This window comes from Stigmatopora nigra, chromosome 12 (assembly GCF_051989575.1).
Source record: "Stigmatopora nigra isolate UIUO_SnigA chromosome 12, RoL_Snig_1.1, whole genome shotgun sequence".
NCBI classification, from domain to species: domain Eukaryota; kingdom Metazoa; phylum Chordata; class Actinopteri; order Syngnathiformes; family Syngnathidae; genus Stigmatopora; species Stigmatopora nigra.
The window spans coordinates 13,947,116-13,962,630 of record NC_135519.1 but is presented as its reverse complement, the minus strand read 5'-3'; the positions used below and the strand labels follow the sequence as shown (position 1 = coordinate 13,962,630).

Sequence of the window (15,515 nt, the reverse complement as noted above, 5' to 3'; positions counted from 1 at the left end):
AGAGCAGCGCGCTGAATTATTAAGAGCTAAGGGCTTTATTTTTAGCCAGCCCGAGCGTCCCGCCTCCCTCCTCCTCCGACGCTAGCTTTTCCGCGGATGATGACATCCTCCCGCAACAACGGCAAACTACCTTCCGACGTGGCGTTTGCGGACTAAACGCTCTTAAAGCGCAATTCCGGACCGCCTGTCGGGTGAGCAAAAAAACAACGGCGTAAGAGCGTCGACAGGTTAAGCATCATAACCCCTCCCAGTCATTCACCTAGCGCCCAGTCATAGCTTCATCCGGTTGAAGTTGGGGTCAATGGTGGCAGAACTCCAATTTGAACTCCAATCTGACCTCCATTTGACCTTTCTGACTGTAATCTCCGAGGTGTCGCATTCGTCACGAGATGGCGTGGCGATGAAGGAAGGCCTTTCGTAGCCAGATCGGAATCTCCGGCATTTACACGCCCGTACGTCTGGGCCGGCTCCGCCCCCTTCTGCGGTTGTGGCCTGATGCCTTTATTTACGCAGGTGCTTTTTTGTCAGAAACATCTTGGAGACCCAAAGGTGAGAAACGCCGCCATTTCTATCCCTCGCCATCAGCGATTAGCTGCCATTTACCGTCTGGGTCTCTCCGCCGCCGTCCTTTGGCCCCTCCCTCCCCGGCACCGGCCGTCTCCGGAGCCGGCGGAGGGTACGGCGGGAGGCCATTAGCGCAGAGTCCCTGGCTCTGATTGGATAAGCCGGGAGGAACCGGGAGACTGCCTCTGAATAATTGATGCAGACGCCGGACGAAGAGAAACAGACGGATCACAGAGCAGGCGAGGCGGGGGGGGGGGGGGGGGGGGGGGGGGGTTGCAAAAAGGAAAAGAAAGTACGGAGGGGTGGGAGAGGAAGTCATAAAAGAGAGCGATAAGACGCAGGAAGCGGTCAACGCTCCCAGAGTTTGGACTGGAGACTTCAAGGGGATAACATGCGCCGGGCTGCCGTTGGGTTCGGGGTAAGTCACTCAACGACGTCTTTTCCGCGGGATAGCGGGGATAGCGGGGATAGCAGGGATTCCGCTTCCGCCATAGCCGTCACACGTTTCTCCCCGATTGGCTGGACTGGTAGACTCACTAGGGAAGGGTTTACACTTGCCAGGGAATCTGCAACTGGGAGATGCTACTCTTATGACGGGGGCTCGAAAAGGCGGGATCAGAAGGGATTAGCTGACCGCGGGTTGACCTACATGCTGCCCCGGGGTCAGACTTTCCGTCCAGGTGCTGTTCGGGAAGGCTTGCTGTCATTTTCGGAGTGGACTTTGGCTTCTGTTGACTAGAAATGAGCAGGTATTCACTCGTTTTAAATATAAAGATTGTTTGATATGAAGCAATTTGCAAGTTTGAGGGGAATGTTTTGCTGTAGTAGCACTCATTTCGGCATTAAATGCTAGTTAGCTCTTTAGACTTGAACCCCATAGAGTATGCTTTGAATGTGATGACTTTTGGTTAATAAGGAGGTACCTCAATGTGTCTGGAGTGAGTCTGTGATTTCCCTAAGGACAAACCAATGACAGCCAACCGCCAGGGAGCAATTCTGTGTCAGCTTTTCCTTCTCTTGCGCATCATCACATGTTAATCACGGCCTTTGCACTTTTTTCGGCCCCCCCCTTGTGATTTCCTCGAAGAAACAAGCGAGCGGTGGTCCCGGAGATAAGTAGCATGACTGCATAGACAGTAATTAGCCATGTGATATTTCTTTGGAGTGGGAATTTAGTGACGGCTGTTGGGGACTGATAAGAGCTTCGCCATTGGTCTTCTCTCTGCTGGTGTTTACTTGCTGGACATAAAGACTACTACTGGTTCAAGCATTTTTCTTCCTATATTCCAGAAATGTCCATGTTAGGTTGATTGAGGAATCTAAATTGTCCAAACATTGGATTTGAATTGGCCAGTGAGCAGTTGAAAGTGCACCCCACCCGAAAGCCAATACCCGTATAGGGTCACTGGATAGTGGTACACTTGAGATTTGAGCCGTTTGTTGCAAAAGCTGTTGCAAAAGTTTGAAGATAAGCATCTTAAAGGTGGTGTTTCCGTCAAACCTGACTCACCAAGCATACGCCATGAGTCAATAAATCGAGTTTGCCCTGCAGGCTAAGGAAATAACTTCCGTCATCAAAACAACTCTACAAAAAAAAAAAAATACTTTCCTCTGCACTTTTCTTCGCAGTCAGTCTGTCGCTTTGTGAAAAAAACGGAATTTTTTCTCCTTTGGCAAGGAGTCAATCCAGAAGCTCCCCATTGTTGTCGGCTTTTGCTCGCAGAATTCTTGTTGACGCGGTAAAGCTAGCGAGCGGAGCTTAGCGAATCCGCGTGGTGGGGAAATGGGGTCGTCAAATGGCTTCCACTTCACCCCCATACTGCAAAGTGTATCGTTAGGTTGGTCTTCTCTTAGTGTACCAGGATCTACTTTCTAAGTTCGCTGCTCCTGAAGTAAACAGTTCACCAGTGCTAGTGGGTGGAGTAGCTAGTATGCAGGGTCCCCATTTTATTTTGAAATTGATGTGATGTGTGGGTGTGCGTGGTGTCCTCCCTGTGCCCCATTTAAAAATGTGCAATTGTAACCCCACAGAAAGCAGCAGCTGCAGGAGATGTCAAACTGACTCAGGTAGAGCTACTTTCTCTTCCTGGCTGCAGCATCTCTTGCCTTGTGACATAAACCGGAGGGGATCCTCCCTCGCCACCTGTTCTCTGTCTGGCATCAAACCCTCCCCCCAAGCCAAAACCGACCCTCCACCCATTCATCCATCTACCCATCCTCCCCCTTTTCACCCCCCCTCTGTGCCAGGTCTCCTGCCAGAGGTCACAAAGGGCACAAATTGTCTACCAAAGGCCATTTTTAAAAGGCGTTGATCCCAATCCCATCCTCTCATTTGAGGGCTGAGCAGAGAGGAGGCGGGGCATGATGAGGGCGGGGCCATCGCCGCTGAACTGGCTTTCATCATCGCAAAAAAAAGCATGACTCCCCCACGTATCCTCGTCCACGGGATTTTATTAGCCCTCCATTTTGCATAATATTTCCGGCCCACGCGGCGTAGATTTACCTGTTAATCTTTTGACGGATGTTTCCTTTCATCATCCCACGCATCGTCTCTCTGGGCTGCGTTGTATGTTTGCTGCACATTTTCCATGTAGCCTTTTCTTTTTTTGTCTGTGTTTATCAGCTCCGATACGAGAGAGCCGCATGCCAAAGCGCGGTGGGAAATATTGGAAACGGTTTCCGGGTGCGAACCCCGCTTTATCGAAAACATTCTGTACAGAGAGAAAAAAGTGATGGCTAACCAGCGCTAAATGCTTCCGGCCGTGTTTGTGCAAAGGCATTTCCTGTGTGATGTCAATCAGAGCTGCAGAGGAGAGGATGCAATTGTTAGCTCGACGTTGCTAATTGCGCTTTTCGACACTTTTTGGATTCGTCGGTTTATCCCGAATCTGTTTGCTATCCGGTTGGATGAGAAAAATGCAAGTCACATTTGTCCTTTCTATTTCTCTCTTGGTTGTCTTGGAGTTCTTTCGCCCCGCCCCCTGGTTTTGGGGCATTTTTGGGTGAATCCCTGTTAGGTTTTCAGGTTCCGGGCCGAGTGGCATCCCCCGAAACAAAAGCATTTGTTTGTGCACGAACGGGTCGGGTCGTACCTGACGTTCGGTCCCTTGAACCTGGCGCCCCGTTGTCTCCGCAGCTCTGCTGTCGTCGTGGTGCGAGGAGCTGGGTCGTCTGCTCCTGCTACGTCACCAGAAGAACCGGCAGAACGAGTCGCAGGGAAAAGTGCCCATGCAGCCCGGCATGAACAGCATGAAGGGCGGCCTGACGCACAGGTCAGTGGGACCCGTGGTCCAATGCGGCAATTATTGGCAAACCAGAGAATCCAAAAGGCTAGTAAGTAACGTTAGGGTGGATGTGCTGTGTTCTCTAGCGATGGCTCCTATCCCTACGACTCGGTCCCCTGGCAACAAGGTACTAACCAGCCTCCCGGGTCCTTGTCCGTGGTTACAACGGTGTGGGGCGTCACCAATACTTCCCAGAGCCAGGTAAGTCCCTCAACTCCACTGGCCTCGGTACAGGTAACGGCAACTGACCCTAACCCTCCGGCACAGGTTCACGGGAACCCCATGGCCAACAGCAATAACCCCATGAACCCCGGGGGCAACCCCATGGCCCAGGGGATGTCGGGCGGTGCCGGAGGACTCAACTCTCCCCAGTTCGCCGGCCAGCAGCAACAGCAGGGGTTTCCCAGCAAAGGGGGCCCCAACCAGCAGTACATGCAACAGGGGATGTACGGCAGGCCCGGATACCCCGGGGGACCCGGAGGGCCCGGGGGGCCCGGAGGCTACGGCGGCGGGTAAGCACACAGTACTTTGGTAAAGACGTATTTGTAAATAGTCAATGAACTGTCTTTTCTAAAATCCGTGTTCCAGTTACTCTGGAGGTCCCAATCCCCCTCCCGGAGGCATGGGCATGTCCTCCCACGCTCGTCCGACGGGGGACTTCACGCAACCGGCGGCTGCGGCAGCCGCGGCGGCCGTTGCTGCCGCCGCCGCCACGGCGACCGCTACGGCAACGGCCACCGTGGCGGCGCTCCAGGAGACTCAGAACAAAGACATGAACCAGTTTGGGCAGGTACTGGTTTCTCAGTTGGCCCCGTACATGTGGAACGCTACAATTGGGAGTGACACTGCCATGTTTTGTCCCCGCCCCCAGATGTGTCCGTCCTTCCAGATGGGTCACGCGCAGGCCTACAATAGTCAGTTCCTCAACCAGCCCGGTTCGCGAGGACCCCCCGGGGGGATGAATCCCGCCGCCATGGCTTCGGGGATGAACAACCCCGGCATGAGCGGGCCCCCCATGGGCATGAATCCGTCCCGGACGCCGGGTATGGGACCCTACGGCGCACACGGCCAGAGGCTTCCCCAGCAAGGCTACCCTGGGGGGCCTCGGCCGGGAGTCCCCATGCAGGGGATGAAGCGGCCGTACCCCGGCGAGGTGAGTGGGCGCCCCTTTGCGTTTCCCACCACGCCACCGTCCCCTCATTGTTGGGACCTCCCCTCTTAGACCGGCTACGGCGGCCAGTACGGGCCCAACGGTCAGTTCCCGCCTCAGCAGGGCCAGTACCACCCCACCCCCAACGCCTCCCGACCTTTGCCCTCGCCCAACTACCCGGGGCAGAGGATGCCCGGGCAGCAGGTGCAAGGACAGTACCCACCCGGAATGCCCGTGGGCCAGTATTACAAGGTCCGGTTCCGCTCCCGCCAGGGTTGCCGTCAGCAGAGGGCGCTCCCCGTTCAACCGTGTCTATTTCTTTGCAGCAAGAAGCGTTTAACGGGCAGAGCGCTAACTTCTCCAGCTACTCCTACGCCCAAGGGAATGGGGTAAGTTAGAAGCGGTTCAGCGCTCTAGTCACGGGAACAGGATTGTAGTAGTTGACGGCCTCACTGTGTGGGCAGCCCCCTAGGCCTGTCAATTACCCGCACTCGCCAGTACCCGGCAACCCCACGCCACCCATGACGCCGGGAAGTAGCATCCCTCCGTACCTGTCGCCGAACCAGGACGTGAAACCCCCTTTTCCACCTGACATGAAACCAAATATGACAGCGCTTCCACCCCCTCCATGTGAGTACACCGTATTTATTTCTGTCTAAAATGTCTTTTACTGTTTGTATTCTCATGTCGCTGTCCACCGCTGCCAACTAGTGCATGGGAGGGAAAGTGCAGCCACCAGACAAAAAATGTTTTAGATGGATTTTGAAGAATGGCGCCATGTAGAATTGTGGAATTGATTTATTTTCCCCCGCCTTTATTTTCAGCCGTTAGCAACGAGGAGCTACGGCTAACGTTCCCGGTGAGAGACGGGGTGGTGCTGGAGCCCTTCCGCCTAGAGCACAACCTGGCCGTCAGCAACCACGTCTTCCACTTACGGCCCTCCGTCCACCAGACCCTCATGTGGAGGTAAAGTCCACCGGTGGGAGTCTCGCCCGTGGTGGTGCACGACTTATCCCAGAGCGTCTTTCCTCCGCAGGTCGGACCTGGAACTGCAGTTCAAGTGCTATCACCACGAGGACCGGCAGATGAACACCAATTGGCCGGCCTCGGTCCAGGTCAGCGTCAACGCCACGCCCCTCACCATCGAACGTGGCGACAACAAGACCTCCCACAAGCCCCTGCACCTGAAACACGTATGCCAGCCGGGCAGGAACACCATCCAGATCACCGTCACGGCCTGTTGCTGCGTGAGTGCTACACGCCGGCCATTGACACACCTTCTAAATGCCGCCCAACGTCTTTCACATCTGTGTGTTTTGTTTTGCCTGTGTCTTTGCAGTCGCATCTGTTTGTCCTCCAACTGGTCCACCGACCATCGGTGCGTTCCGTCCTCCAGGGTCTCCTCAAGAAGAGGCTCCTCCCCGCAGAACACTGCATTACCAAAAGTAAGATCCCAAGAAGCTAGCGGCTAGCTCCTTACATTTTCACAAAAAGATGTCAAACCTTGACATTTGAATTCAAATTTAGAAGGAAATCATAACAAGTTCTTGTTAGCGTAGTTAGCTGTGATATGCTTTAGCAGCCCCCTTAACCCCTGTTAGGGAAGGTAAGCCGTTCACAAAACAAATATATTTAAAAAAGCTGTGAATTTTCTTTCCTAGTTAAAAGAAACTTCAGCAGCGTGGCGGCCTCGGCGAGCAGCGCCGCTCTCAACGGCGAAGACGGCGTGGAGCAGACGGCCATTAAAGTGTCCCTCAAGTGTCCCGTCACCTTCCGACGCATTCAACTGCCGGCGCGAGGACACGACTGTAAACACGTGCAGGTGGGTGGACGTAAAAAGACGCTTTTACCGAGTTGGCCTTCGTGATCGAGCGGTCGCCGTGTCTTTTGTTGGCAGTGCTTCGATCTGGAGTCGTACCTGCAGCTCAACTGTGAGAGAGGCACGTGGAGATGTCCTGTTTGCAAGTAGGTCCACGTTTTTTGGGACTTTTCAACGTTGGTGGAGCTTCAAAATGACATTTTGTTGTGTTGCAGTAAAACGGCATTACTAGAAGGCCTCGAAGTGGATCAGTACATGTGGGGGATCCTCAACGCCATCCAAAAGTAAGTTTGACCACCGGATAAGTCCACCAAGATTGACCTAAAACCAATTCCAATTCTAATCCAGTTCCGAGTTCGAAGAAGTCACCATCGACCCGACGTGCAGTTGGCGACCCGTGGCCATAAAGTCGGAAATTCATATCAAAGAAGACCCCGACGGACCCTTGGCCAAGCGCTTCAAGACCATGAGCCCCAGCCAGATGACCATGCCCAACGTGATGGAGATGATCGCCCAGCTGGGACCCGGAAGCGGGCCGGGCCACGGTCACGGTCCGGGACACGGTCCAGGACACGGTCCTTATCCCTCGCACCATCCCGGCCATCACCCCAGCGGGAACGGAGCCGATTACCCGGGCCCAGGTGATGAAAAAGTCCATTTGGACGAGTAAAACCACTAGTCCGAACACTAGGGAGCGCTATATTCCACGTTCAGACTAGTGAAACAAAGATGAATGTCCACATATCAATTTTGGTCCAATTTCCCTCAACTCTTTGTTTCCCAGCAATTTTGACAACTGTAAAATGATAGACTTTTTGGGGGATTTTTTTTCATGGTTCTGCTGGAGAAATGTCTTGAGGTTTCTAACGTCTTTTTTTTGTTTGGGTCCTTGAAGGCAACCCTTACCACAGCCAAGGCAACTTTGACTTCCCACACGGGAACCCGTCTGGCGGTGGCGGCGGTGGCGGGGGAGGCGGCGGAGGTGTTCCTCCCATGAGTGACTTCATCCACGGTCCGCAACTTTCGCATCCGCCCGATGGGTCCAGCGGTCTTCTCTCCCAGGAAAAGCCCCTCAGCCACGGCATGAACGACCCTGTAAGTCAACATCAATCACACTTAAAAAAAACGAACAAACCAACAAAAACTTCTTAATTTGGTAAATAGAGGTGAAGGATGTCCAATCCATTTTGTTAAACAAAATACTCAAATTCAACCCAGCTTTCTACATGCAATTCATCATTGAGTCAGTTTTTGACCCCTCGGCTAAAGGCTACGTTCCGTTTTACTGACCATTGCCCCTAGTGTTAAAGATGGGAATTGCAATGTCGGCTGACATCAAGCTTCTTGTGCGGGCCGGGTCATATTCCATGATATTGTCATTTGCTGTGAGCCAATAGAAACTGGAAGGCGGGGCCAGTCTTCTGTCATATTTTGCTAGCCATCAGAACGGGCTACCTTGCAGTTCTGCGCTTGCACGCTGACGCCATTTTTTGCATCAAAATATGCTTTTCCATGAGCAAGAACATTTCTTTTCTGAGTAACGTTAGCATTAGATTTTTTTCTTTCGTAATTTTGACATTTTCCATGCCGGGACTCATTTCACTTTTCCCGTCTGAACCCCACCCCCCGCCACCCCCCCTCCCCGCAGATGTCCCACCCCGATCCGTCCCATAACGCAATGCAGCCCGGCATGCGCGCTTCTCCGCACCCCGCCGGCCAATCGGGGCCGTCTTTGCATCACGGCGGCCCGTCGGGGCCCCCCTCGCATCACGGCGGCCCGTCGTCGCAGCCCTCTCGCCCGCCGCCGCCGCCACAGCCATCAGGCCAAAACGCACACCCGCACGCCGATCTGACCTTTAACCCTTCGTCAGACGGCCCGGACATGCCCGAACCTTCGTTGGATGTAAGTGTGCCAGACGTTTTTCCTACCCGGTGAAACCCGGAGAGAGTCTTATTTCAAAGTCAGTGTTAGTGTAAAACGGCAATGCCTTTATAACTAAACATACCTACTTTTAAGGATTTTTTAGTATGGGATGACATTTTTTACTTCTTTATGGCGATAATAACCCTTTTTCAGATAACTATAGCCTAAGAGAGAGAAAAAAAACCCACATAGGTTGTACTTCCGCCCAAAAGGGCGACTTATAGTCCAGAAAATACAGTTATTCGTACATGTACAATAGAAGAACAAAAGAGAGTTTCATTTTACTACTCATAAATCCTAAAGTAATTTTTCACAGATAAAAAAATAATAATATAGGGTCATATAGTACAGAATCCATCGTGAATTTATGTGAATTTACATAGAATTGTCTTTGCTTTTATCAAGTCTAACTCTGAGTGTTGATCTTTTTTTTTGTCCTTTTGTGGGCGTGGTCATCTCCACCACAGCTTCTTCCCGAGCTGGCCAATCCGGACGAGCTCCTGTCGTACCTGGATCCTCCCGACCTGCCGGCCAACAGCAACGACGACCTCCTGTCCCTATTTGAGAACAACTAAGCCCCTCCCACTCACCTCCACGGGCACGGACGCGTTTGAGCGTCCCGTCCACAGACACGTCGCCGCCCACTATTGACACTTGAGACTGTAAGCCCCGCCCGCGCGCACACGTGCACACTATCTTTCTAGGAGATGTGCCGCGTGGGACAAAAACAAAAGAAAAAGAAAAGAAAAGAAAGAAAAACGAAGAAAAAAAAGACGGACGGACGGGCGCCGAGACCGCTCATCCCTGCACTTCCTTTTTAAAAATGTAAAGATTCCACCAACAGCATCCACCCATGGCCACCAAAAAGGCAAAATGGCGCATATCTGCGATACATAATCAAGCGTGCAGCTATTATCATCATCATCATCATCATGACATGTAAATGACAAAAGCCAGGAAACCATCAAAAGCTCTTTTTATTTTCTTTTTAAGTTTTCAAGCATGATTTGGCTTTTTTAGGAAAAACAAAAAAAAACAAAGTCTTTTATGTGTGTGTGCGTGTGTGTGTGTGTGTTTTTGTCCGTTATCCAAACGTGTTCTTCCGAGACGGCGGCCATGGCTGTGACCTTTGACCCCGCTCCCTTCCAGAGTGCTCGCGGCAAAAAAAAGGACAAAAAAAGGACGAGTCCGTTGCACATCCGTCCGCCAAAATGCTCTTCCTCCACTCCGTAGATGCTGTATTTATAATCTTAAAACTTTTTTTTGTTTTGTTTGTTTTTTTTGAAATTGTGCCAAGGCATCCCTTTTAATTTGTCTTCTTCTTTCTATTTATTGCTTTACGACAGGGTTGTGCTGACTTTTTTGCTCCAACATCTTCTTTGCAACCTCGGCCCACCGACCAAGCTCAGCACTAATGTATGTATTTCATATTTTCAGCCACTTGACACGTTTTGCGACAGTATTTTCCGGATAATAATTCGCAGAAGCCCTAAAAATGCATCAGAAAAGACATATATCATTGAATTGTATGCTTAATATAGTATAACGACAATCTACGTGAAAAAACTCTGAAAATAACATCTGAAATGACATAATAATGTCTTAATAATGTCACACACAAGTACAACTAACTAACCTTCTAATTCCGGAAATACACCTGGCCTAAAATCATCCAATGAGAGCAATCTAACACTGATCTAAGCTGATTGGCCGACTTTTCAATTTCAAACATGACACTCAAGCCACACTTTTTTGAAAACATCAATTGTTTACAGCTCTTTCTGTCAAAAAACATGAACAACAATTGACATATTGAGCACCCCTGCTGTTGTTTTGAAATCCTTGGTCATTTTTATTTGTTTTTTCAAGCAATTCTGTCCTGTTTTGACTCTTCAAAAGCAAAAATGTCCTTGCGTGTGCGTGCACAAATGTTGTATATACGCTTCTTTGTGAATTCTGTGCAGTGCTGTGCCCATCTATTCCGCTCCAGTAGACACGCTACTGTGTCACACTCCACACACACACACACACATAAAAAGACACAAAAAGACATGTTTACACACTCACTTGACACATAAGGCAAGCCCACTTGCACTCTGGCCTCATATGTTGTGTATCAATGTAGCCCCGCCCCCTTAACCCTCATCCAAATGTTTTGTTCATTTTGTTTTTGAATGTCGTACGTTCGTATTGTCTCAAAAGTAGCGTAAAAGCAGCTCAGAGGTCCAAATTTTTCCCCTTCAAAACATCAGTGGACGCTTTTAAACACAAAAAATATGTTTTTGGTGTTTTTCAACACATTTTATATGCTCATTTTATTTTATTTTTTTGCTTAAATTGGATGAACTTTTTGTTCCTGTTTATTTTATTTTTTTGGGTGGCCCCCTCCATGCACAACCAAATGATATTTTAATTTTTTAAGATTTTCATTGTAAAATGATGCACTGCCGCATTGCCATTTTGAGTCAAAAATGTACGGTCCACTTTCAGCCAATGAGAATTTATGTTGAAACATTGGAAAAGCAAAAAAAAAAAAAAGAGAAAAATAAGGAGGAAGAAGTGGATGCACGTGTGTTTGTGTAAATAATGTAAATGACAAATAGAGAGCCGTTAACAGAAATGTATTCCTTTTTCTCCAGACGGAGTGTGCATAGTGTATTTAGAATTTGTAAAGCTTGCATCCTCCTCCTGTCAGACATCCCCATTGGAAAAATGGCAGACCTCGCTAAACTTGCCTGTTCATTTATGTAAAATACTTTATGTAACCCCAGACACAAAATACATTTTCCCCCTCTTTGTGTAATTATTCTGTGTATTTCTCTCTCTGTGTACTTTTTAAAGGTGCTACAAAATGATTCACATCCATAAAGAGTTGGAGGAAAAAAGCTTTAGAGTTTGTATACAAAAAATTAAAAAGAAAAACTATGAATAAAATATCCTATTTCTAGTTTTTATGCCAGTTCTATAAAGGTACAATTTAAGTTTAATTTTTAATCATGTACAATCAGTTCATATTGAAAAAAACTGGTCATATGGCCTGATTTCAAGTTCTAAATGGCTTGATATATTAGATATAGCAAGAAAATACAGAAGGGGCACACTGTACTACACGTGGGAAAAATACTTTTGTTGTACTGCATCTGTATACTATTCCTGGCCAGGCTGCGTGACGTCATCAAAGATGCGCCCCCGAATGTGATTATGCGCTAAGGCAAACATTTGAAGCTGCGATGCTAACCGTGAAAAAACGAATAAAATTCAGCTCCCTCGGCGTCGCTGCGGCGAAGTTGTTCTCCTCCGGTCCCACCGAGAACCCAGTCGTCTTTATGGACATGGAGGCGGACGGTGAGTCTCTGGGGAGAATTATTATCCAGGTAATAAACGCTCTACGCATGGCGTTTCAGCCATTGGTGTCCGTCCACCTGCTCAAACTATTGTTTCATCCCGTAGCTCAATGCAGACGTGGTGCCAAAGACTGCAGGTAATAGTTTACTTTTTATTTCTATTTTAGAGTGTGGTCAACTCAAAGTGTTTTTTTTTTATTTCTTAGAGAACTTTCGAGCGTTGTGTACCGGAGAGCATGGCTTTGGCTACAAGGGCTGTGTGTTCCACAGGATCATCCCGCAGTTCATGTGTCAAGTCAGTACATCATTACGGTGTTAAGAAGTCTCATTATTACGAGTTGGTTTCAATGATGTTTATTGTGGACGCTTTGTTGTCACAGGGAGGAGATTTTACTAACCATAATGGCACAGGAGGCAAGTCGATATATGGGAAAACCTTCAAGGATGAAAACTTCAGGTTAACGCATACAGGAGCAGGTGAATGACTCATTAATTCTATATATTTTTTATTTATATAAAATCCATGGGTTAATATAGTATTCATAACCCTTCTTAGTGTACCTTCACACAACTATAGTTCAGTAGGTTTAGTTAATGAGCTGTAATTACAAAAAAAGAAAACCCAATGTATACAGTTGTCCTGTATTTTTATCCGGATGTCCACAAGGCGGCAGTATTGGTATAATTCCCTCTACTCTACCTACCATCTATTTTTCATTACTATTACCATTACTAAATTCATCTTTTTAAACATTATGTTTTTCAATTAATACAGGAACTCTGTCAATGGCCAACTCGGGTCCAAACACCAATGGTTCCCAGTTCTTTATCAGCACCACTAAAACTGAATGGTAAGATCTTTTTTTTTTAAATACATTTTTAACAGAATTAGGCGATTGAGTGGTTAGCGCGTCGGCCTTACAGTGGGAGTCCTGGGTTCAAAAACAACATGCAAAGTTTCAGATGTGGTTTTTCAGTGTAAACAACATTAAAAAAGTGAGTTTTTATTCTTCTTTCTTCTTTAAAAAAAACCCCAACAAATATCAGTCCGACCCATTTGTACGCACACACACATATATTCACCTTCGTAATCCGCACTGCGACTTCAAATGCCCAGAAGAAGATATAAACCAAGATGAAAGAAACCAAGAGGAGTTTTAAAAAGTGTAACAGAAAACCCAAACGCAACTGTTAATGAAATCAGGAACCAGAAAACCACCGGAGAGTCGAAGCAAAGCTCAGGAAATAAACCAAAGTACAGATGCATTCCATTCATTAACATTAGAGGAAGGCCAAGCCGGAATTTGCCAAAAAGGATGGAGGGCGGCATGCATCATTCATCATTGAGAGCGTTTAATGGTCCGACCAGAAAAGGAAACCATCGGCGTAAGCCGATCTGCCAAACGCAACGTTGGAAACGGTTCGCTCGACTACGCTCGGGACACGCTCATCAATCTTGCTTGATAACACGTGACTCCGCCTCCTAAATGAGCGCCGACCAAAACGTGCATTTCAAAGAAATCGGCCCAATGTTCTCTGCCGTGCATCAAGATATCGAACCCAAACGCTGCCAAAAACAACAAGAGAGTTGACAAAATGGAACATATTCAACTTAAACCCTAGAGAGCATGAGTTTTACTCGGCGCTGAAGAAAAAAAAGGGCTCGTTTCCAGAAGCTGACTGTTGGATTAATTCTGTAATACTATTTTATAGAAATGTGTGCATTTAATCATTTTTAGATGAGAGCTTCTTCAATTTGTCCGGGGGACTGTTTACTGGAAGATAGGTCTGACCTTTACCCCAGAAATGCAGACCTGGAAGGCCGCTTAAGAAATTGCTGATACAGAGTGATGGCTATCCAACAACCTTCGTGATTACTGGCAGATTGTCGTAAATCGTGACACTTTTTTAGCTTGATTATGGAATTGTTTTGCCTAATGGAGGCTTGTTTGTGGTTAATTTCCAATGGAGTAGTTTTTGAGTTCCGACCTTAATAGTTATTATTGAATACCTGATATGCCATGATTGATCCAGAATTTCATTTGTGATGAGGACGATGTCAGAATGAAATCTCCTTACACTAACACTGACCTTCCCTCCCAGTCAACACAGATTGGACTTGATAAGAAAAAGCTCAACTTTTACACCCGGTTCAGAAAATGACCACCAGAATCAGATTTTTAATGGAATGATTGTATTTTGCGGGCAGGCTGGACGGCAAGCACGTGGTCTTCGGACAGGTCACGTCGGGTATGGACGTGGTGACCGCCATGGAAGCGTTTGGGATACACGACGGTGGCGTGCTCAAGAAAATTGTGGTGGTGGATTGCGGCCAAGTCCAATAAATTCCGTTTTTTCGCTGACTTTGCCGTTCCTTTCACGTCCAAATGTTCAAATTTCAAGAAAAAGTCAGATTTTGCTGTACTTTTGTGGACATTGGATCTTTGGCTTTTACCCCCCGCTGTTCTTGAACCTTCCTGAAAAAAACAGCCAGTGTCTTTTTTTAGACGCCAGCGCTTCCCGTCGGAGCCGGCGGGAAGTGACATCAGGTGACATGGACCGGCGAGCGTGGGCCCAAATGGTTGGCGCTGGAAGACATTTTTGCGCTAATGCGTCAGGCTTATGAAGCTGAGGCTTTATGAAAGCAAATCATTGAGAGGGTCAAATGAGAAACATCTGTAGCCTGACCTTCCGCCAGTGTTTGTTTGCATTCTCACGTTACGCCGTTTCCGTGGAGACGCATTTTCCCAGCTTGAAATGTTGTAACAAAGATCTTGACATGGCTCCAATGCATGAAAACTCCAAAACATCTCCAGTCATGATCATGACTTTTATAGGCCGTGTAAAAGGCCGCTTTTGTCACTCTTGAATATTTTTCCATTTAGCAAACACCAGCTTGAGTCCTTAGTCATTTTAGGTAGACATCAGCACCCCCGTGAACCACATGAGGACAAACTAAAGAAAATGATGTATTGGTATTATATTGGGATGTAAAATATGATATGTAATAAAATCTTACCCACATATGTCCTCTGTCATGCTTGATATATTTTTTTAAAGGAGCATTTTAGGATTCAGTGACAAATACTGAAACTAATATTGCTGAATGAGGTGAGTTTATAGAATGATGGTTATGATTAAATTGTCTATTCTAGTATTCATTATGACAATACAAATGTGCATTCAATTAAGCTTCAGATATCAATAATGCTAATTATTTACTAAAACGTTCAATTGATAATTAAAAAATGGTTAACTTGATATGTTTATTCTTAGTTTCTATCAAAAATGCCTAACAATGTCTTAACATAATACTTTCGTTTTATTTGATCGTGTCTTTCTCAGCATATTAATGATAGTTAAATTTATTGTTTACTTTCTCTGAAAACCACTCAATCCAAATAGATTTATCTCTCCCGGTTGTACAGTA

The 15,515-nt window shown here is 47.5% G+C and overlaps 2 protein-coding genes across 7 annotated transcripts in view; both read left to right on the top strand.

Annotated features, from left to right (window-relative positions):
- zmiz1a (zinc finger, MIZ-type containing 1a) overlaps positions 1-10,358 on the top strand; it is a 44,601-nt gene extending 34,243 nt beyond the window's left edge. For 3 of the 6 annotated variants that reach the window (XM_077729801.1, XM_077729804.1, XM_077729803.1), the window contains 17 exons: positions 3,701-3,836; positions 3,935-4,049; positions 4,116-4,360; positions 4,437-5,001; positions 5,071-5,250; positions 5,325-5,387; positions 5,463-5,628; positions 5,823-5,964; positions 6,035-6,245; positions 6,338-6,443; positions 6,660-6,820; positions 6,896-6,963; positions 7,033-7,101; positions 7,166-7,458; positions 7,713-7,912; positions 8,466-8,720; positions 9,209-10,358. In XM_077729801.1, coding sequence (XP_077585927.1) covers positions 3,701-3,836; positions 3,935-4,049; positions 4,116-4,360; positions 4,437-5,001; positions 5,071-5,250; positions 5,325-5,387; positions 5,463-5,628; positions 5,823-5,964; positions 6,035-6,245; positions 6,338-6,443; positions 6,660-6,820; positions 6,896-6,963; positions 7,033-7,101; positions 7,166-7,458; positions 7,713-7,912; positions 8,466-8,720; positions 9,209-9,316 — 3,083 coding nt within the window. In that variant the 3' untranslated portion in view covers positions 9,317-10,358. Of the gene's footprint in view, positions 1-898; positions 983-2,609; positions 2,632-3,700; positions 3,837-3,934; positions 4,050-4,115; positions 4,361-4,436; positions 5,002-5,070; positions 5,251-5,324; positions 5,388-5,462; positions 5,629-5,822; positions 5,965-6,034; positions 6,246-6,337; positions 6,444-6,659; positions 6,821-6,895; positions 6,964-7,032; positions 7,102-7,165; positions 7,459-7,712; positions 7,913-8,465; positions 8,721-9,208 lie in introns of those variants that run through there. The other 3 variants (XM_077729806.1, XM_077729807.1, XM_077729805.1) reach the window with 3 other exon arrangements.
- Positions 10,359-11,927: 1,569 nt separating this feature from the next.
- Positions 11,928-14,442, top strand: ppifa (peptidylprolyl isomerase Fa). The gene is made up of 6 exons (XM_077729151.1): positions 11,928-12,115; positions 12,192-12,222; positions 12,292-12,380; positions 12,466-12,562; positions 12,861-12,936; positions 14,295-14,442. The coding sequence occupies exons 1-6, from the start codon at positions 11,972-11,974 to the stop codon at positions 14,428-14,430; spliced, it is 573 nt and encodes a 190-aa protein (XP_077585277.1). The 5' UTR covers positions 11,928-11,971; the 3' UTR covers positions 14,431-14,442.
- Positions 14,443-15,515: the final 1,073 nt, after the last annotated feature.